The 23,306-nt window shown below is 40.3% G+C and overlaps 1 protein-coding gene across 1 annotated transcript in view; it reads left to right on the top strand.

Moving 5' to 3' along the window:
- The window catches only part of GRIN3A (glutamate ionotropic receptor NMDA type subunit 3A), a 172,213-nt gene that overhangs the window by 97,837 nt on the left and 51,070 nt on the right, over nucleotides 1-23,306 (top strand). The window contains exons 4-5 of the mRNA XM_025924865.2: nucleotides 15,707-15,852; nucleotides 21,366-21,481. Of these exons, the coding sequence (XP_025780650.1) occupies nucleotides 15,707-15,852; nucleotides 21,366-21,481 (262 nt within the window). The remainder of the gene's footprint in view (nucleotides 1-15,706; nucleotides 15,853-21,365; nucleotides 21,482-23,306) is intronic.

Here is a 23,306-nt window from a genome sequence, read left to right as displayed (position 1 = left end):
ACAGTGAGAATAGATTCATGTATTACTTTTAGCATTAAACCAATGAATATGTGTTTGAAATTTTTTCATAAAGTGAAACTAGTTAAGTATTTCCATAATATCCATTTCAACAGTTTAAACATTAATCCAGATATCCAGGATTGTTTCTGTTCACTTTCCATTCTGAAATATCTGTGTATGCACACTTTATTTTTATTTGTATGACTCATGGATTCTCAAGAGTCCAGGAAACTTGGTTCTTCTCTCAACTTTGCCATAGTCAAGTCTGTGGTCTTGGATTATTCATTTAACTGTGGTCAACTCTAGTCTCTTCATCTGCAAATTAAGGATTATGAATCAAATGGTTCTAATATAACCTTAGATCTAGCATTCTATAATTCTGGAAAGAAATGGTCCATTTGCAAGTAAGCCCGCTCATCTGAATATTACCAGCCAGTATATGAACCAAAAAAAAAATTTTTTTTAAAAGAGGAAGTATTAATTCAGGGTTTGATAAGTAAACAGTTTTTTTAAATCAATATTTTTAGCTACAAATAGTTCATTATTTTTTAATGTATACTGATGTAACAGATGATGATTTTAAAATAATCAAATAGCTTCCACTTACAATTACTTTAAAAAATTTTTTTTTTTTTTTAACATTTACTCATTTTTGAAAGAGAGCACAAACGGCAGAGAGCTAGAGAGAGAGGCAGACACAGAATCCGAAGCAGGCTCCATGCTCCAAGCTGTCAGCACAGAGCCTGATGTGGGGCTCGAGCTTATGGACCACGAGATCATGACCTGAGCTGAAGTCGGCTCCTTAACCGACTGAGCCATCCTGGCACCCCTCCACTTACAATTACTTTTAAACTGATGAAACATATTTAACTTGTTTTAGAATGTATGCTTTTATTTTTACTTTTTAAAAAATTTTTTTAACATTTATTTTTAAGAGAGAGAGAGACAGAGCATGAGCAGCAGAGGAGCAGAGAGAGAGGGAGACACAGAATCCAAAGCAGCCTTCAGGTCTGAGCTATCAGCACAGAGCCTGATGTGGGGCTCAAACCCACGAACTACGATATCATGACCTGAACCTAAGTCAGATCCCTAACCGACTGAGCCACCCAGGCACACGCATATGCTTATTTTCTGTAAAAAGTTTATTTATTTTGAGAGAGAGCAGCATGAGTAGGGGAGGGGCAGAGAGAGGAGAGGGAGAATCCAAAGCAGACTGCTTGCTGTCAGCACAGAGCCTGATATGGGGCTCCATATCTCCTGAACCTCAAGGTTGTGATCTGAGCCTAAATCAAGAGTCAGATGCTTAACTGACTGAGCCACACAGGTGCCCCCAGAATGTATGTTTTTTAAACTCAGTGTAGATTAATTATCATAAGTTTATTTTCAGTTCTGAGTCAGCTTTTGTTTTTTCATTCTCTGCACTATGGGTATATTAATTCATCACTTACTAAGCATTTACTTCTACTGTCTAGTCACTAGAGACACTTCATGGATCTGTTCTTCCAGTTTGCACCAAGCCAGTTTCTGCCTATGAATTATAAATTCATTTCACTCTCCTAATTTGTTTGCTGTGAGGATTACTTGAAGTAGTGGAATCAGAGCCTACATTCAGGTTCAATTCCAGAGGCACCACACAAGTTTACTGTGTTAAATGTGTGTATGACATAACTCCACCTAGCTGTTCATACTCTTGGCCAAATTGCTTAATCTTGCTGATCCTCATTTTTCTCAACTGCAAACTTTATGAATCGTTGCATGTTTTTTTTTTTTTTTTGGTTTGTTTTTGTTTTTGTTTTTTTTTACTGCTACATGAAAATTTTCTCAAATTTGCAGAAGAAGGAAAAAGAAAATGCCTTTTTATCTCAGCTGACTGCTGCCCTCTGATGCTTAGCTCAAAAAGCAAAACGCTACTCTGTGATTCATTTAACGGGAGCAAATGTGCTGAACAGAAAAGAAAGATAAGCAAACACTTAGCTCAGTCATAAACTGGAAGTTGGTCTCAAGTGGAAAGAAAAGCTGGGAGCCATGGTATAGGCAAGCCGCCCTGGTGGGAGGAGAGGCATCTTCTCCTGGATACATTTAGTCAGAATAGATGCTTGCATCTTTGAGGGCCCCTCCATCATAAGGGCTCAATCCCTGACTCCCTTGAGCTCCAGAGCAAAGACGGATTGCCTATTCAACCATGGCAAATAAAATTATTGGATACAGCCCAAGTCATCCCCGAGAACTAGCCTAGGAAAAAAAAAAATGAAGCAAAAGGAAAGGATTTCTCTTTTTACTGTTACTCAGAGCGTGTCTTTTTGTTTGATGTTTTCCTTTGGCAGCTTCTCCAAGAGGCTGGTTTCTTGCGGTCCATGCTGTGGGATTACTGACCTTTCAGCTAAACCTCCTACTGTAGTTTTACACCCAACCCCCCCCGAATGAAGACCAAATTGGACATACTTTAATATTTCAATCTTCTGAATTTTATAATTAAATAAAAACTGGCATTAAAACAAGTTCCTATGCACAAGGATTTGGGTGGAGTTGTGCCAAAAAGCTTACATCACATAGCCTGGAGATAAATTCATTGCTGTTTTCATTCATTTGCATTTAATCAACCCAGAATTGCTGACTCCAGGTTCAGCAAGGACCTGCCTGCCTGCTCAGTCTGCAGGGTACAGTACTGGTGATGGGCAATGACTCAAGTGAGAAGTTTGAGTTCCACAGTCCAAAGGTCATTTTTCACCTTGAAGGTTGGCTGGATAGCCACTCAATTACATAAACAAAAAGCCAGGGTTATTCTGATGCCACGGGCTTAAAGAAATCCTCCCCTTTTCCGTCAGAGACGTTGGTTCTGGCCTCGGCCGACCCAGTTCATGCCCCAGTTCTGCCACTTACAGTAGAATCACATCTTTGGAGGAATTATGGTTCTAGACTTATTGCATTATGATCATATTTACCTTTGAAAATCCCATTAAGACAATATCTTACATGTAGTTGGGTTCTAGTGTCAGCTGATCAGTATGCATACTAACCGACTCTAGCACTATGGGCTGAAGAAAGTGATTTCATGTGTGATGCATGTGGGCATATATATATATATATATATATATATATATATATATATAATCAGCACAGTAAATGATAGCTATGGGTATTAGCAGATTGTTAAGAGCTAATTAAGCTCCCATAATCAGCTGTTGAGCTCTGTGTACAATGGCTGAACTCTTTCAGTTAACCATTTTGCAGATAAGGGAACTGAGTCACAACAGTTAAGGGGATAGCTGGTAAAACCACAGTGGTCAAGAGCATAAATGGAGCCACACAGACCGCCCACCTCTGTCATTCATTGGCTCCATAAGCACAGACAAGTCAGTGGCTCTGTGCTTCAGGATTCTCTTCTATAAAATGGACAGATTGAAAGAATCAGTCTCTTAGGACTGTTGTAAAGATTTAAAAAGTTGGTATGTCTAAAGTGTTGAAATAATGCCCGGCACTTGGTGAGCTATATCATCATTGTCATTGTCATCATCATCACCGCCATCGTGTTTATGATTATTCCATGCTTCTTCATTTGAAACACCACTAGTGTGGTAGTACCAGTAGTGAAATCATTCATCTGGCATATGAGGGAGAAATGGACTTAGCTCCACAAGATCACTGAGTGTAAAATGGGGTTTGAAGGGGATTTTGAATAAGACAATCAGAAGGATCTCAGTGAACTGAATAGGATAGGCTGGGATGCATGAAATGGGTGATGGGTATTAAGGAGGGCACTTGTGATGAGTACTGGGTGTTATATGTAAGTGATGAATCGCTAAATTGTGCTCCTGAAACTAGTATTATTACACTATATGTTAACTAATTGGAATTTATTTTGTTTATAATATTTATTTATTTACTTACTTATTCTTCTTTTGAGAGAGAGACAGAGCGCAATCAGAGTAGGGGCAGAGAGAGAGGGAGACACAGAATCTGAAGCAAGCTCCAGGCTCTGATCTGTCAGCACAGAGCCTGATGCGGGGCTTGAACTCACGGACCACGAGATCATGACCTGAGCAGAAGTCGGATGCTTAACCGACTAAGCCACTGAGGCGCCCCCTAACTGGAATTTCAATAAAAATGTGAAAGTATAAAAAAAAAAAAAAAAAAAGGGTGAAAACAAATGAAATAAATTAACTAATGTCAAAACAACACACACACACAAAACAAACAAAAAAAATAGGATAGGCAGTTCCAGATGAATACATAAGACATTGAGACCAGGGCCAGAAAAGACCAACAAAGTGACTCATATGAAGGAAAGGGAACAGGAAACAAAACACATAGGTAGAACATTTGTAGCACAACAGCAATAATTCCCCTATAGAAATCCTATTATTCTTTGGGTTACTTTCTCTAGTGTTTAAAGGCTGGATACTATAAAAGCCATGATAATAGGCCCTCCCTTGTCTTACTGTACATGACTCAGAAATATACCACAGACTTCCAGAGGCCTAGTAAATGAGTACTGCAATGCCATTTCATGCGTGTTGCTGAACAAATTTAATTGTTTAAAGAAGGAAATAAAGTCTGGGAACTTACAGTTTCATAAATAGTAGATGGGGAAGTGTTACTGAACATGACACACCAAAAAGAAGAAATAACAATTACTTTTTTCAGCCATATTCATTTGGGAAGGGATTATTTATTTAACAGGATTATATTTGAGCCTGAGTTAGGGTTTTTCAAGCTTACCTTTACCTTATTTGTGGGACCTGGAGCAAGTCCCTTCATTTTCTCATTATGAGCCTAAATCTTCCTATGGTACAGATCAGGAATGTTTAAATACAAAGACTCTGGAGTCTAACTAAGTTCAGAATCCTCCTGTATGCTTATTGGCTGAGTGATCTTGGACAATTTATTTAAATGCAAGTCTTAGTTTCTTGTATGAAAGTTGGAGATGATAATATATACCTCATAGGGTTGTTATGAGGCTTAAAATATATAAAGCATGTAAAGTTTTAGCATAATGCTTGACATACAGAGAGTGCATAATAAATAGAAGCTACCTATATTGTTAGCTATAAAAATAAGTAAATGGACTAAATGATCTGTAGCATGTCCTCCAGCCTGGACTCCATAGTTTTATAGCCTTCCCGACTTTGGCGTCTCTTTCCAAGTTCAGTCCCTAGGCCCCACCTGTAACTCACGTTACAGTGACAGGAGCATTAAGATGGCTGCTGTGGCAGCAGAGGTGTGTGTGAAGATGTGGGGATGCTGGCAAGCAGGGGAAGGATCAGGGTTCGGTCCTTCTACAGCCACCCCAAGACTGCTAGATATTGAGCACAAGCATTTGGGCCCCGTGGGATACAGGATGAATGTGCTTGTTTTGGGGAGCTTGGCCAAACCATCTAGCTTATTTTTTGCCTTTTATGAATAGAACACAGAAACATCATACTGCTTGCACCTTGTGAATGGAATAATATGCATGAATGAGTTTTGTAAACAGCATAGTTCAAATGTTGCTGTTTTTGCTGCTGTTGTTATGACCGTGATAAATACCTTGTTTAAAAACCCAAAGCGTATAGGCTCTCGGTCTTATGTCTTTAAACTGGCACTTGTTCACATTAAACTGAACAAGTCTTGAGGAGTGCCTATCATATCTATAGCTTCTCAGAGAAGACGAATCTTTCCTGAAGGCAGTATAAACTAGAGATTAAGAGCACAGGTTCTCTGGATTCAGTTCCTTGGTCTGCCATTTTCTGGTTATATGGCCTGGGGCAAGTTGCTAAACTGCTTTAAGTTTCAGTCTCCACCCATCCTCCCACTCCCCCACCCCCTCCCTCATCTTTAAAATGGGGATAATGATTATATGTAGCACAAAAAGACACTGTGAGGATTACATGAGGTGATGAATTTAAGATTTTGGCACAATGCCTGGAATGAAGGAAATACCCAATAAGGGTCAGCTGTTACCATTATTAAAATAATGAAGGGAATAATATAGAACTCATAAATACCTGCAGCTTTGATGAAACAGCAGCTACATGAAGTCTGCATCAAAAGGATGAGGACTGGAGGCACGTGGCAAAGAAGAGAATGAAATGAAGGAAACATCTCCGCTAGAGTGATTGGGTGTGTCTCTGGCCAATTCTCATAACTTCAGGCCTGTGCAGACGGCTTCAATGGCACCTGCCCTGGAATTTAAGATTTAATTCAGAATTAGTCCCAGCATCATACGAATGCTTCAATTTGAAATTCTGTGACCAGAGCTTTTCGATTACTGGCCCTAAAAAGACACAGAGGACTTGTAGTTGCCGGGAACATCCTGTCGGGACATTGATGCTCCAAGCAGCTCGAAGTGAGATGTGCTGTCCAACTAAAGCCTAAATCTGTGCAGCGCCAGGAAGCCTGCAGAGATTTATCAGCCCCACTTCTGTTCATTCACCTGTGAATGTGGCATCCCTTAAATGATCGATGGGGTTTTAGAATGGAGTAAAGTTTCAAGTACGGGAATCAATGAAATAGATCAATATTATCTATACCCTGGGCTGGCAAACATTTTCTGTTTGGGCCAGATAGTAATATGTGAGGCTTTGTGAAACCATAGTCTCTTTCACACCTACTCAACTCCACTGTTGTAGAACAAGAGTAGCTATAGACAATATGTAAATGAAGGGCACGGCTTTTGTTCCAATAAAACTTGATTTACAAAAGCAAGTAGCAGGCCGGAATTAGGCCATGCAGCATAGTTTGCTAACGTCTAGTTAGGGTTTGGATGCAATGACTCAGGTTGTCAGAAGGACCTGGACTAAACCTCATATAAATTAAACATGATGTCAGAGAATGATGTTGACTGGAGATTAGCTGACCTAACATAGACGGCTTCAGACTAAAAATCAAGAGAGGAAGTAAAATCCTTACATTTAAATGGAGAGCCCATGGGGCGCCTGGGTGGCGCAGTCGGTTAAGCGTCTGACTTCAGCCAGGTCAAGATCTCGCGGTCCGTGAGTTCGAGCCCCGCGTCGGGCTCTGGGCTGATGGCTCAGAGCCTGGAGCCTGTTTCCGATTCTGTGTCTCCCCCCTCTCTCTGCCCCTCCCCCGTTCATGCTCTGTCTCTCTCTGTCCCAAAAATAAATAAACGTTGAGAAAAAAAAAAAAATTAAAAAAAATAAATAAATAAATGGAGAGCCCAGCTTTCGTAGAAGAAAATAGGATTAACATGGAAAAAAAGAATTACAACATAAAGTGTGCTCAGTAATTCACATTAGAGAGAGACTGAGCGGGGCTCAGGAACATTGTTTCCAGCCTCAGTTTTCTGTATTCTGATGTTCTGAGCATGAGTAATAACTCCATGAACACATATCCCTGTTTGCTGGGAGGAGTCTTGGTGGGTGTGCTCTTCCTTTGTAATAATCAGTAGTGACCCCTTTTGAACAAGTGTCCAGTTTGCAATATACATTATATGGCCACACCTATAATAACCAAAATGATTTTGAAATTGTAGCATGTGTTATTTAAAGTTAAGCTTTAACTCCATGTGTTATTTAAAATTAAAACTTGGACAATGACACAAGTCTATAAAAGCAGAATGTAGTACTAGACAGGGTGAGAGCTGCAAGTCATACAGAGTCAGATTCAAATCTTAATTTATCACTTTCTGCTGGTCTTACACAATATGCAGAATCTCCCTGAATCTTAACCCTTCAGAGGTAATAATAAATAATAAAAGTAACAATCTCATTACATTTAAATGTATTAGCATACAGTAAGTATATGAAAATATTCACTGTTATTATTATTATTATTGTTATTATTATTATATTCGAATGGGTAGATTGATTAGGTGGGGCATAGAGTCATCTCTCCTATACGGAAGATAGGCTTCAAGAGGAGTGATTTCCTTTTCTCTGAAAACTTCCAAGCAGAGACTTAATAGGCACTTAATAGTGATGTTATAAATAAAGCCTTGCTACTCCAACTGTGGTCCATGAACCAAGGGTCAGCATCAACTGGGATCTTGTTAGAAATGCAGACTCTTGGGGTGCCTGGGTGGCTCAGTTGGTTAAGCGTCTGACTCTTGATCACAGCTCAGGCCATGATCTCATGACTTCTCAAAATTACCTTGAAGGGTAGGGGTACCTAGGTGGCTCAGTCAGTTAAGCGTCTGACTTCGGCTCAGGTCATGATCTCACAGTTTGTGAGTTCAAGCCCCGTGTCAGGCTCTGTGCTGACAGCTCAGAGCCTGGAGCCTGCTTTGGATTCTGTCTCTCTCTCTCTCTCTCTCTCTCTCTCTCTCTGCCCTTCCCCCGCTCGTGTGTGTGTGTGTGTGTGTGTGTGTGTGTGTGTACGCACACGCGCATACTCTCCCTCTCTCAAAAATAAATAAATGTTAAAAAAAATTAAAAAAAGAAAAAGAAATGCAAACTCTCATGCTCCAACCTAGACATAGTGAATCAGAATCTACATCTTAAAGTAATTCCAGGTGGTGTGCTTAGCTTTGCTATAAAGGATTCAGAAATCAATGGATGATTACAGTAGGTGACTTTTAAAGCCCCTCTGAATTCTGAGATCACTCCATATTATAGAGGCCACAGGTTTTAAGTGGATAGAATTATGGCATGGGGAGGAGCTATGGTCTCAATAACTAGTTTATTCCATTCCACCGGACAGGTTAAGAATTCCCCTCTCCACTCAATTCCATAGGACATTAAACCAAGTATAGTGACTACCTGCCATTTATTAAAGTACAATCTCAGAAGAATACCAATGTAGACCTTAAATGAAAATACCCACCATGAAGACTGTTCTTCAATCTAAAGTATCATATCTTCTTGAACACAGCCCCTTGATTATTCCTTGAGTTCGCTTCCATTTTGTTTTGAGCGCTTCTCTGCTTTCTCCAAAACGCGTATCTGATTATTCTCCATGCAGGGGCTCTGCATAGAGTTCCATTAATGCTGAATAGGTCACATACAGATGGATAGTTTAACCTTTGGTATTTCTTCAAGGCCTGAAGAGGTTGAAACAAGTATAAACCGAACTGGAAGAGCTGGCAAGATATTTAGCTGGAACTTTAAAGAAATGTTTCTCTCTCTGGGACTTCCTGGTGATGGCTGTAACACAGCTCAGCTGCTCCAGCTCTTTGTATACTTCTATCTTCCCTCCTTGATGCAGGCTTTCTGACATCCCTGGCTGTTTGAATTACACACCGCATGGACACACAGGATGGACTGTGCTGGCCCATTGGTTGCATCCATTCTTAGATCCCTTTTCTGATTCCGTTATTCTGTGACTGCTGAATAGCCCATTGCGTTTTCCCCTTAGAATCGCACACGGAGAAATTTAAAAAGAATATATTGTTTCAGAAGAATTAAGATAAGAATTAAAAGGAAAAAAATAATTTTTATGGGGAAAGACAACATGAAATGTGACGAAAGTATCAAGTTTGTAATGTGTCTAACCTAAGAGAATGTTAGATTAATAATGGTGATTTATGACACCAATCTTTGTCAGGCATCTGCTGTTTGCCAAGCACTATGTTTGTTGCATAATGATGATGATGATGATAATGATGATGACAGTAATAGTAGCTAACATTTGTTGACGACTTGTGACCATACAAATGAGATAGGCATGGGCCCTGCCCTTGTGGAAACTTACAAGCTAATAGGAAAAGCAGACATTGAACAAATAATTCCAAGTTTTATCAGTACTATGGCAGGGTATAGTGGGAGAGTGTTACAGGTGGCCTAATCTAGACTAAGGGTCAGTGAAAGCTTCTGTGGGGAAGCAATGTTTAAGAGTTAGCTACACAAAGGAAAGGTTGGGTTGAGGAGAAAGAGCATTCTGGGCAGAGTGAAGACTATGGACAAGAGCTCTGATCAAGCAAAAAGTATATGTTGGAAGAACCGAGAGAACTGACTAAAGCTTAGAGGACCAGGAAGAGAGTGAGGACATGAAACTGGAGAAGAGAAGGCAGAGAAAGGTTATGCAGAATCTCGGAGTTCTCATGAGGAGGCCAGTTTATCCCAAGGGCAATGGGGAGCCACTGATAGGTGTTAATAAGCAAGTGAGTAATATGATCAGCTTTGGGCTCTAAGGTTACTCTGACTGGACTGCAGGGGAAGAGAGGAAGTATGCAGGGGGCAGAAATGATGGTGGCTTGGCCCAGAGAGGTGGCAGTATTTGTAAAACATCTCCAAAGTAGAGTAGGGCCTCTGTTGGGCTAATAAAATGCTTCCTCCCATTGGAGTCTGGTTATTTGTGTTAGTGTTGAAGGAACTTTCCCTTCATAGACATTAGAGCCCCGTGAGGCAGATTCAGGAGCCCATTAGCAAAAGGCAACCCAAAAGCATGGAAAAGAAGAAACACAAAGGGCTAGTTCTCCGCTGGAATATGAGCTTGGATCTGCTGGTTTGTGACTCTCACAACATGGGAAGGAAAGAAGCACTGATGCGCTCAGTTTGTCTAGAAACAGTTTGTAGGCTATAAAAGTATTGTCACACGGAGTGATGTGCGAAAATGGACTTCTGAAAGGGATTCTTTTCATATATAAGACAAAAGTATTGAATTACTGACCTAACATCCCTTTACCTTAAAAGGAGGGTTCATTTTGAAAGCTGGAGTTGTAAGCTAGATTGTTAGCCCCTCTTGTGCTAAGTAGGACGACAAAGCCCTCGCTTCACTCTGGGTTCAAAGAAGAGTTATCAATCATTGGTCAAGCATTTTAATTGAGCAACTATACAATGAAAGTCATTGGAATACAGTGGTTAATCACATGTTTATCACACACAGCTTCCAGTCCAGTGAAGAAGCTGAAAGTCTAGACACTAAACTGTCACCCAATTTAATTTAAGAAGTGATCTACTGTGATAGATTCTAGCAAAGAAAATTCTGTGTACTGTGAGGGCTTACAGAAGGAGGGTGTGGTGCGTGCAGCAAGTTAGGGAAGTGAATGAACTTCCCTAGTTAGGGAAGTGAATGAACTGAGATGTCAGGCAGGTGGAGAGAAATAGAGAAGTGATAGAGCAAGTTAATTTGACAAACGTATAGCACACCTGTTGGGTGCCAAGTGTCATATAGGTCACCGTGATATGCAAATGAATGAAACTCAGTCTGCACATGGGGGGGGGGGGGAAGAACATGGGCTGAGTCATGCTAATTGCTAGCTGTGAGAATTAGATTGTCACTTTAACTGCCCAAACCTCAGCATCTTAATCTGTAAAACAAGAAAATCACATCAATCTTGCAGGATTATTGTGAGAATTAAAAATATTTAGAGCCCTTAGCTCACCGCCAGGCACTTAAGTCACAAGTTTTGTAATGACCACACTCTTGCCACACAAGAGTCAGTATGACATAGTATCAGAAGCAGTGTTCAAATTGTTCAAAAAGTCACTGTTTTCCATCAGACTGCCTACGTTCAAATCCATGTCTGAAATTTACTAGCTCTATGACCTTGGGCAAATGACAAACTATCTAATCAGTAGTGTCTTCATCTATAAAAGGAAGAAAATAAAAATACCTCATAAGTTTCTTGGGAGAACCAAAGGAAGTAATGAACAAGAAGAGTGGAAGATGGTTAAATAAACAGCTAGACTACATATTATATACATGCAAGGTGCTATACCAGCACAGATAAAGAGTAAACTGTTTATGGTTTTGTTCTAGATAGGACGGTGAAGCTAGTTAAGACCAAAGATTTCAGATAGAAAGACTTGGTCTGGGCCTTAAAAAATGAGTAGGTGTTGAGCAGACAGAATGCTGTTAGCTTTGCCTTGCTCAAGCTACATGGCTGCAATTTGCAACTGTGAGAATGCCAAGAGGGGCCTAAGGCTTAAGGAGAATATTTTAAATGTGTATTGATTTATTTTGAGAAAGAGAGCATGCATGCAAGTGGGGGAGGTGCAGGGAGAGAGAAAATACCAAGCAGGCTCCGTGCTGTCAGCTAGGAGCCCGACGGTTTAAACTCACGAAGTGTGAGATTATGACCTGAGCCGAAATCAAGAGTCAGATGCTTAGGTGCCCTGAGAATATTTTAAAAGACTAGTGAGTTTATTGTAATAAGCATCTTCTCTCCAGTTGCTGTCATGAGCCACAAGGCAGGTTAATAATAGCATGGGCTTCAGCAGTCGGTTAAGCGGCCGACTTCTGCTCAGGTCATGACCTCGCGGTCCGTTGAGTTCAAGCCCCGCGTCGGGCTCTGTGCTGACAACTCAGAGCCTGGAGCCTGTTTCAGATTCTGTGTCTCCCTCTCTCTCTGACCCTCTGTCTCTCTCTGTCTCAAAAATAAATAAATAAATAAATATTTTTTAAAAATTTAAAAAAGTTGGGGGGGGGGCGCCTGGGTGGCTCAGTCTGTTAAGCATGGGCTTCGGAATCAGACAGGCTTGGGTTCTAACTCAGTCCCTTCTGCTTGTAACTGTGTGATCTTATGCCAGTTACTTTGCTTCTCTAAGCTTCATATCACTGATCTTTAAAAAGGAAGTAATAGGGACGCCTTGGTGACTCAGTTGGTTAAGCATCCAACTTCAGCACAGGTCATGATCTCACGGTTTGTGAGTTTGAGTCCTGAGTCAGGCTTTGTGCTGACAGCTCAGAGAACTGGGCTTCAGATTCTATCGTCTCCCTCTCTCTGCCCCTCCTCCACTCTCTCTCTCTCTCTCTCTAAAAAATGAATAAATGTTAAAAAAAAAAAAATTTTTAAGGAAGTAATAATAGTGCCCCCTTCATGAAGCTGCTATGAGGAATAAACAAGATAATGCATGTAAAACATGTTTGGCACGTAATAAATATTCAGTAAACATTAGCTACTGTTATTGTTGGTGCCTCATTAAGGTTATGCTGGCAGAGAACATTAGAATTTGTTTAGTGTATGGACAGTTACATTAAACACATGCCTTATGCTTTATCACCTACTCAACAGTGGGATCTGCAAAATATAACATAAACCACAACATTCCCCTATGTGGGAATGATTGCAGGTTTCTACCTCTGTGGCCCCAATAACTTTGAAAGTTGTACAAAGTAGGCCCTCAATAAATGTTGAATAAATTAGTGAGGAATTTGTTTCACTGATCATAAAATAAACTTTTCTCTAGTTATAGACATGAGACATACTTCTGTAAGTCTATAAATAAATAAGTACCCCTGTAATTTCACCAACAATGGGACGACCATTGTTAGTATCTTGATACATTTTCTTCCAAAGTGTGTGTGTGTCTGTGTGTATGTGTGTGTGTGTAACATATATGATATATGTTGAGGATCACAACATTTAAAGTAACTATATAGATATTTAATTTGATCATACCATACAAAAGCTTTTTCTCCATTTGTCATATGAGCATTTGTATTGTTTTATTAAATATGCTTCAAGGGCATCTGGGTGGTTCAAGGGCAATTCAGTCGGTTGAACATCCAGCTCTTGATTTGGGCTCAGCTCATGATCCCAGGGTCATTGGATTGAGCCCCATGTCAAACTCCGTGAGCATGGAGCCTGCTTAAGATTCTCTCTCTCTCTCTCTCTCTCTCTCTCTCTCTCTCTCTCCTCTCTCTCTCTCTCTCTCTCTCTTTCCTTCTTAATCTCGATCTCAATCTCTATCTCTCCCTCTGCCCCTCTCCCAGCTCATGATCTTTCTCTCCAATAATATATATATATATATATATATATATATATATATATATATATATATGCTTTAAAACATGATTATACATTGCATTATATCCTATACGGGTGGCCATGTAATTTGTTTATTATTTATTTTATTGCCATATTGTTAGATTTTTATCATGTTACAAAACTAATTCATCTTAAATATAAGTTGTTACCGTATTTAGTGAGTCTTTAACCTTTTGGCATTATTGACAACTTGAAAGCCTAATTTATTAAAAAATAAATAAAACTGTAAACAAAAAAAAAAAGAGGGGTGCCTGGGTGGCTCAGTTGGTCAACTGTCCAACTCTTTATTTCTGCTCAAGTCTTGATCTCATGGTTCATGAGTTCAAGCCCCATGTGGGCCTCTGTACTGACAATGTGGAGCCTGCTTGGTATTCTCTCTCTCTACCCCTTCCCTGCTTGTGTTCTCTCTCTTTCTCTTTCTCTGGCTCTCAAAATAAACTTTAAAAAAAAAAAGAAACTGTATTATTTTCTTCATCAAAGAAAATTACCTATTTAAATAAAATGCTGCCTGGGGCACCTGGGTGGTTCAGTCAGTAAAGCAATCAACTTTGGCTCAGGTCATGATCTCACGGCTCGTGGGTTCGAGCCCCATGTTGGGCTCTGTGCTGACAGCTCAGAGCCCAGATCCTGCTTCAGATTCTGTGTCTCCCTCTCTCTCTGCCCCTCGCCCGCTAGTGCTTTGTCTCTCTGTTTCTCAAAAATAAATAAACATTAAAAAATTATTAAAAAAATAAAATAAAATGCTGCCTACAATTTCAGGAGTTTTATAAACTTCATGAAGCCCAACCATGGATTCCTGTCCCAGGACTTCATGTCAGAATCAATAATATCAAATATGTTAACATGAAGCAGAACACAAAGTACGGGAACTATAATTTAACAGTTGTGGAGAAGTATCATCTCTAAAATACTGCTGACTACAGGATATTCAACTATTTTTATAACGTGGCCCAATCCCAGTTCAATCTTATATTGGAAATAATCTTAAATTTAGATGCTGCATTAATACCTCTGTACAACTTTCATGAAAAATAGTGTTGCACGTGCTGTATCTTTATTATCCTTGGTGACAGAAAGCCTCTGCAGAGCTCCCAGGGTGCTACTTCTCCCCACTGCAAGGTTGTGCACTATATTAGTGTGAGAACTATTAATAGTGTGTCTACCCCTGCTCCCCTTATCCTCTGTGGCTCCTAACTGTCGCACATCCCATTCCATTTGAGCAAGTATACAGCATGATTCAGCACTGAAAAATACAGTTATCTAAAGGAAAGAGATAATTTCATAATTATACCAAATATAAATTCAACAAACCTAAAATATAGCATAAAACAGATAAACAGATGTATTCACTGCTTTGGATCGGGCATATTTCAATCTCAAGATCCAAGGGTTTGTTGTTGTTGTTGTTGTTGTTGTTGTTGTTGTTGTTAAAAATTTTTTTAACATTTATTTATTTTTGAGAGAGAGACAGAGCATGAGCAGGAGATGGCCAGAGAGAGAGGGAGACACAGAATCCGAAGCATCCTCTGGGCTCTGAGCTGCCAGCACGGAGCTCAACGCAGGGCTTGAACCCACGAACCGTGAGATCTTGACCTGAGCCAAAGTCAGACGCTTAATCAACTGAGCCACCCAGGCACCCCTCAGGATGCAAGGTTTTATCTTGGCCTTTGTGTAGTTCTAACCAAGGAGCACAACCTTTAATTTATTATCTTTATACCTTTGTCTGATATGCAATTTATAATAGGCTGACTCCACATGCAAGTTTATACAGTGTCTGAAGAATTTTGATAGGTTCTCAACATAAAGTAAAAAATTGTTTTATGTCCATTGTTTCCATACATTTGCTTCTGAAGTTGGAACAATTACTTATGTGATAGCTAGGATATGAAAGAGCAGGTACGTATCTGCACATTTCTATGTACATGTTAATGACGATGTGTGTTTGGAAAATTCTAAATCACTATTAGGTCCCAAAGAATGATGGAAGAAGAAAATTTTGAAAACAATTCTAAGAATAATTTATATTAAATATCTTTTTTTTTTTTCCCTCCCTCATAGCTACATCATCCCTCTCAAGGCTTCCGCTTTGGAACTGTCCGGGAAAGCAGTGCTGAAGATTATGTGAGGCAAAGCTTCCCAGAGATGCATGAGTATATGAGAAGGTACAACGTCCCAGCTACCCCTGATGGAGTGGAGTTTTTGAAGTGAGTGTCAACCTCTTGGGTTCAAAAAGTTCTTACTGAAAGAGAAATCTTAGCTACCAATATATAGTATGTGTTGGTTTTTTAAAATGACAGCTAAATATACCCACTTTGTGTTCAGTAATGCCTCACACTGTGTGAGATTGAGAAGGCAGTATGGAATAGTGTGCATTTAATTATGTGACCTAGATTACTAGTTACCTGCATAGTCCCCAGTTGGCAGTAGCTTTGCTCAAAGTGCCAGTGGGGTCATTAGCGTAGCAGATGGTGGGGGAAGTAAATGTTGGCTTGACATCACCGAGGAAACAATGGTGCTGAAATGATCAAACAGTCAGGGAATGTGGCCAGAGGATAAAGTGTCCCAAGGCAACCCTTCCCTGCACGGTGAATCTCTAAGCCCATGGACTGTCTCCTTTGGCCATAAGGAAATGGAATTTATCTTAGAGATTTCCTGTAGAAAGGAAATAAGATAAAAGGCAATGATTCCCATGCCTGCATTCTTCTCATCAGAATTTATGAGAAGCAATCAAGAGCAATCACATTGCCATGGCAGATTATCAGAGCCTGTAATTCAACGAAGCTGAATGCAAAGGAGGATGGTGCAGTTAGGGATTCGCTCATGTAGTCTGCCTGGGAGAAGGGGATGAATGGCTCCTGATAGGCACCACAGCATGAGGGTGAGCAGTCCCATCTCCCTTGTGCCTGATGGTCTCAGGACAATGACATACATTCAAGCCTCCAACCCCTAAAATTGTGCTGCCCAGGAAACTGGTTTATCTATGGTCAACCACAGTAATCCTCCCAATGGATGAAGGGACTTGCCACTTCAAATTCTCTTTTAAGGAAGAAGGGAAACAGGGGCACCTGGGTGGCTCAGTCAGTTAAGCATCTGACTTCAGCTCAGGTCATGATCTTAGAGTTTGTGAGTTCAAGCCCCACATCAGGCTTTCTGCTGTCAGTGCAGAGCCCACCTCAGATCCTCTGCCCCTCCCCTGCTCATTCTCTCTCTTTCTCTCTCTCCCCACCAGAATAAATTAATTTTATAAAAAAATAAGAGAAATAAATAAATAGCTTCATGGGACATAAGGGCTTTATGTTTCTCAAGAACTCTGGTGACAGGCCCCTAAAACTACTTACAGACTTTTTACAGAGTCTAGAGAGGAAGCCTTGGGTTCTCAGATTTATAACATTCTGTAGGGTGTGTAAGCACTAGGAAATGGCACTATCAGTTTTGCAAGAACACTAAAATGTTAGAGTCCATCTGTAACACAGAGTGTAGTGCTCCTTTGCCTTCCAGCCCTTCTTCAGTACTCTTCTGTAGTTCAAGCAAATTCATGGCTGAGAGAGAGAGTAAGATGTCAGGGAGATGGCAGTGGCTCCCAGCTAGATAGTAATCTGACAAACTGGGCTCTTTTGGCAGTGTGAAAGAGCAAGAGGAGCCACTACTGTGGCAGTCCCCAGGTCCACTTGACTCAAGCTATTCATTTATTCTGGAAGCTTCACCTGAGAAGGCCCTGGTGCTCAGAGTTGTCTCCACTCTAGTCTGGAGAGATGAACTCGTTAGAAAAGCAGGTACACAACTGACACATGAAAAAATGCTCAACATCACTCATCATCACGGAAATACAAATCGAAACCACAATGAGATGCCACCTCACACCTGTCAAAATGGCTAACGTTAACAACTCAGGCAACAACAGATGTTGCAAGAATGTGGAGAAAGAGGATCTCTTTTGCACTGCTGGTGGGAATGCAAGCTGGTACAGCCGCTCTGGAAAACAGTATGGAGGTTTCTCAAAAAATTAAAAATAGAACTACCCTACGACCCCACAGTTGCACTACTAGGTATTTATCCAAGGGATACAGGTGCTGTTTCGAAGGGGCACATGCACCCCAATGTTTATAGCAGCACTGTCAACAATATCCTAAGTATGGAAAGAGACCAAATGTCCATCAATGGATGAATGGATAAAGAAGATGTGGTATATATATACAATGGAGTATTACTTGGCAATCAAAAAGAATGAAATCTTGGGGCGCCTGGGTGGCTCAGTCAGTTGAGCATCCGACTTCAGCTCAGGTCATGATCTCACAGTTTGTGGGTTCGAGCCCCGTGTTGGGCTCTGTGCTGAAGCATAGAGCCTAGAGCCTGCTCCTAATTCTGTGTCTCCCTCTCTCTCTGCTCCTCCCCTGCTCATGCTCTGTCTCTCTCTCTCTCCTTCAAAAAATAAATAAAAATACATTAAAAAAATTTTAAAAAAAAAGAATGAAATCTTGCCATTTGCAACTACGTGGATGGAACTAGAGGGTATTATGCTAAGTGAAATTAGTCAATCAGAGAAAGATAAATATCATATGACTTCACTCATATGAGGACTTTAAGATACAAAACAGATGAACATAAAGGAAGCAAAAATAATATAAAAACAGGGAGGGGGACAGAACATAAGAGACTGTTAAATAGAGCACAAACAGGGTTACTGGAGGGGGTGGGTGGGGGATGGGCTAAATGGGTAAGGGGCATTAAGGAATCTACTCATAGATTATATATAGCTATATATATAATAATCTATATATAATATATCTATATTATATATAGATAATATATATAATTATATATAATATAATCTATATATATAGATTATATATAGCAAATCATTGTTGCACTATATGCTAACTGATTTGGGTGTTAAATAAATAAATAAATAAATAAAAGCAGGCACAGATGAAGACACTGAGACCTTAAAGAAGCAACTTGTCCATGGTAATCTAACTAGCAAGTGGCAGAGTCTGGATTAGAACCAGGTGCCTAGAATCCAATCACTGCTGCAGGCCAGTCTAGGAACCATAACAGAAAAGCAGGTCCTTGATACTCAAAGAATAGTCCATGTTCCAGCAACATCCATGTTCCAGTTAGCACTTGGGAATTTGTGAGAAATGCAGACAGTCAGATTCCATCTCAGAAACTGCATTTTAATAAGCTCCCCAGGTGGTTCGCTGATGGAGGTAGGTGAAATTGTTATACAGGCAGAATTTACCATTAATGCCCTCTGACTCCTTATCTTTGGGCTTCTCTCTCCACTTTTGGCCCAGTCACTGGATATGCTCTCGGCCACGACTCCAAGAAACCACAGTCCTTGTGTTACCGCCCCCGCCCCAATATCCCAGAGCCCTGACCTGCAGAACACAACCTCTAGAGTCACCTATAGTATATGTATTATTGTCATGTATGTATTATTTTGTGGTGTGGGTATTATTAAGTGAACTCTCAAAAAGACAGCAGGATTCTATAATGGGAAAAACAACCAGGGGCCCTGCCAACTGTAAGGATGATTCAGCCAGTCTAGAAGCTGCTTATACCTGGATCACACCCAGCCACATCCTCACAGTGATTCAGGGCCCCATGGGAGTCTGTGAGCTAATTGCTTCTTGCCTTCCTGTGCCATAGACACCTGTCATAACTAACTCCACTTTGCAGTCCACAATCAAGAGTAATTATTTAAGGATACCACTGAGACTGGACCTCAGCAATTACTGGTTAGAAAAACTGAACCCCAATTTTTTTCTATTGTTACTGCTACCTCAAATATTTGCAGAGTGTTGGTAAATGGTAACTTGTTGCTGTGTAGCTCCCAAGGTACATTCTCGTTCTGTGGCAGTAAAACTTTTATTGGAGAAACATCTTTCAGCTTGATTTTTATTTTATTGCCAAGATTCCATTAAGGTTCCTCATCATTAGCTCCTAGGAGACAGTTCATATCCTCAACCCTTTCTGAAGCTTCCCACAGCTGTGGAGCTGAGAGATGTTTTTTTATTTTGGTTAACGTTAAAGACAGTCCTCATTGCGACTTAAATCCAATACCCCTAGAAAAAGGAATGCATTTTGAATAAGCTGTTCACTTCCTGGAAGAGCAAAAAGAGGAAGCAGTGTTCATTGGCATTAAGAAGGGAAGTTGATCTGTTTACTCTGTGTCCATGTAAATATGTACTTCCTTCCCACTGATGAATCTTAGAGGGGTCTATGGGTGTCTTTTGCTTTTAGATTTTTGATGGGCCCTAGCCATGTTCTATTCTGAGTTTGAGGCCACTCCACTGTACCGAATTCCAATAGACTCATCTTTGGCTCTAAGAGAGGAATGACTGAGCCCAGATGGAATAGAGAAGGGCTATTCTCTTTGCCAAAATGGTTGGACAGCCCTGAGGGTCGGAAAGCCTTTCTCAAATGGATGTATGTCCTATAACTTTCCAAAAAGGATTTGCGGTGGCTGAAAACAAGAGTCATTGCATACACTGTAAATAGTTACTTTGGAAACTCCTCCTTCCTTGCCTCCTTTCTAAATGGGAACTCATCCAATGCTCAAACATCTTCCTCTTCCTCTGCACCATCTCTGTGCCTACATTCAAAAAATGGGGAGAACACATGAAGAACGCACAAGGCATCTGTTGGCATCTTGAGCCCAGTCCACGTCTGATTCACTGATACAGGCCAGGGAAACCTACCTTAAATGATTCTTGCCTGAACCACCTCCTAGGATGGGAGTGAAACGTGATTCTCTGGAGGTATATTAATAAAGCAGATCACTGAGATCTATTACCTGTGCTTCCCCTCCCTATTTATTGAATGCTAGCTCATGGGCTTTAAAGAGACCTCAACCATCTTTTCCCTAGGAGTGCCAGATCTCATATTTGTGTTTCCTTAATATGTATTCCTAAATATGAAATGATGTCTGATCTCTGAAGAATATGATAGTGATCATAACAGAAAAAAATAAAATTTTCCATATATTGATTAATGAGACCACCTGGTTCCAACACTTACTAGCTATGTAACCTGGATCAACCTGCATGCAACCTGTACTTTGACTCTCTGAGCCTTGTCATCTGCTAGAATGGGATAATACCAACCACTTCAGAGTCATTATGAGTGATACAGGGTGCAGAGAATAATAAATACCATGTCTCACACAAAGGAGTCATTCAGTTAATGTAAGAGAAATGAACCGTGGGGCACCTGGGTGGTCAGTCAGTTAAGAGTCCAGCTCTTAGTTTTGGCTCAGCTCATGGTCTCAAGGTTCATGAGTTCAAGTCCTGTGTAAGGCTCCACGCTAACAGTGCAGAGCCTGCTAGGGATTCTTTCTCCCTCTTTCTCTCTCTACCCCTCCCCTGCTTGTGCTCTCTCTCTTTCTCAAAGTAAATAAATTAATTTAAAAAAGAGAGAGAAATGAACCTTTCCATTTAATTCACAGTTGCTCTGGCTTTGTTGTTGGATTTAGTAGTAATAAAAGGAAATGGTAGATAAACCATTGGAAAGATGTCATGCTGTCTTAGAAGAGTATCTGTTTCCCCTGCTCTGTTCTCTACGGGTCAGGGAGTTGTCAACAGGCTGAGTCAGCAGCTACCTAGATTGGGCTGCCCTTTGTGTCCAGGTTTCTGTCCCCTAAACAAAAACCAGCTGTCAACCTTTCTGTCCATTAATGAATCATTTTTCTCTTTTCTTCTCTTGGTCTTAAATATAGGAATGATCCAGAGAAACTAGACGCCTTCATCATGGACAAAGCCCTTCTGGATTATGAAGTGTCAATAGATGCTGACTGCAAACTTCTAACAGTGGGGAAGCCATTTGCTATAGAAGGTATTAGCCAGTCACTCTCGATTCCCTTTAACACAGGATGTGCTCAGTTTGCCAACCTCGCAAGTCAGAAACGCAAAAGTCAGAGGCAAAATGCTATTCATCTTCCCTTGTTTTCATTTTCAACTCATAAGCACTTAGCTATTAAGTTGCTGAACTTAGGAATTTATTTTTCACCTACCCCACAAAAATTTATTCGCCCAATTACTAAAAAAACAACAACAAAAAACATTGCTGTTACCCAAATGACGTTGCTTCAGATTATCTGAGAGGGGTGGCAAGCTGACAGTGTAACAATTTTCATTTAACCTGTTTTTTCTTATGACCAAATCCTTTAATGAATCCGGCACGAAACTAGAATGATTGCATTCTACAACTGGAAGGACCTCAGTGTTGATTTACTCCAATCTACTTGTTTTATCCACAAGAAAATCCAGGGACATTACATCATTTTTACATAATCACACAATTAGATGATTATCCTGGAATAATCGTCTAAACCTCCTGGTTCCTAAACACATGCTTTTCCACTAGCTGGGAAAACAATAGAAAAAGAAATCTCCTTCTATACCTTAGGAACCTTTAAGAGTCCTAAACAAAACCTTTTTTGGGACCTCAGGTTTGCCTTTCTCCCCACTGGCAGCAAATTTTGGCTCCCAACGTGATCAACCAATCAGTCAAACTTCAGAACCAAAGAAGGATTGCTTTGTCAGTCTCTCCTTTCATTCTGGACAGCAGTTGATACATGGAGCTGATAGTTTGAACCAGCAAATTTCACATCTCCCAATTCCCAGCTTCCCTTCTCTGACAGTACATGCTGGCTCTCAAGACAGCCATGCTCACTTGTCAGAAAACACTTTGACTTGAAACAGTCCCATGGGGGTGCACAAGCCCTATTTCCAGAAAACTCTTCTTTCCTCTATGTTAACCAGTGTATCAAAACTATTCTGATTCCAATTTCTCAGCCACAGTTGGTTTCTGTCTTCCCTAAACGTATCAGCAAATTTTTTACTTCAGTCTTTGTTTTTGTGGTGAATGAGAATGTAAGAGCTGATGCTGTTTCTTCAAGCTTCTCCTAAGAGAAATCAATCTTTTCTCCAAGCAAAATGACCTCCACCTGAACCAGGGATAGAACCCAAGAAGAGAGAGATTTAGTGGTAGTTGTCTTCTCTTAAAACTACAATCTGAAATAGCAAAGTCTGAAAAAAAAAAGAAAAGAAAAGAAAAAAAGAAAAGAAAAAGAAAAGCAAGAAACCAAAAGAACATTTATTATATAAACCCATTTTGACGTAACAATGGAAAAAAATCCCATTTTTTGTGGCATCTGGGGATATGGAAGAGATGTTAGATTTTTTTTTTCTGTCCTAGATGCACTGGGTAATTGAGGTCCCTTCTGCCTTTAGCAGCTACTAACAATGAATCATTTGTAGCGGGCATAAGAATGAAGGACTCCATTCTCCACCTTTGTCTTCAGGGTGCAACCCTATCTTGTCAAAAGACAGTGGTGAGATGGCTTTTTGCCTCTGCTAGACCCCTGTGCCAGATGCCACACAATTAACTCCCCACTGGTTTCCTGTTTACATTTCCATCTGTGCTCCTGAGACTTAGTGTCTTACAGTTCCCATCATCTCCACATACCACATTGTTTTCAAAGGGGATGAGGACAAAATGGCGCATGAAGAGCTCTCTCTGCAAGAGAACAGAAAGACTGCAGATTTGAATAGAAAACATTCTCATCATTGTTGGTTTATTTTAAAAGGAAAAAAAAAAAACATTGCTGGTTTAGTCTGGATAAGGTGCAAATCAGAAAATTTAATTCAGTACTGCC

This window comes from Puma concolor, chromosome D4, assembly GCF_028749965.1.
Source record: "Puma concolor isolate L17-30 chromosome D4, mPumCon1.1.hap2, whole genome shotgun sequence".
Lineage (NCBI taxonomy): Eukaryota > Metazoa > Chordata > Mammalia > Carnivora > Felidae > Puma > Puma concolor.
Note: the sequence above shows the minus strand (reverse complement) of the source record. Positions and strands in the feature narration are given on the sequence as shown.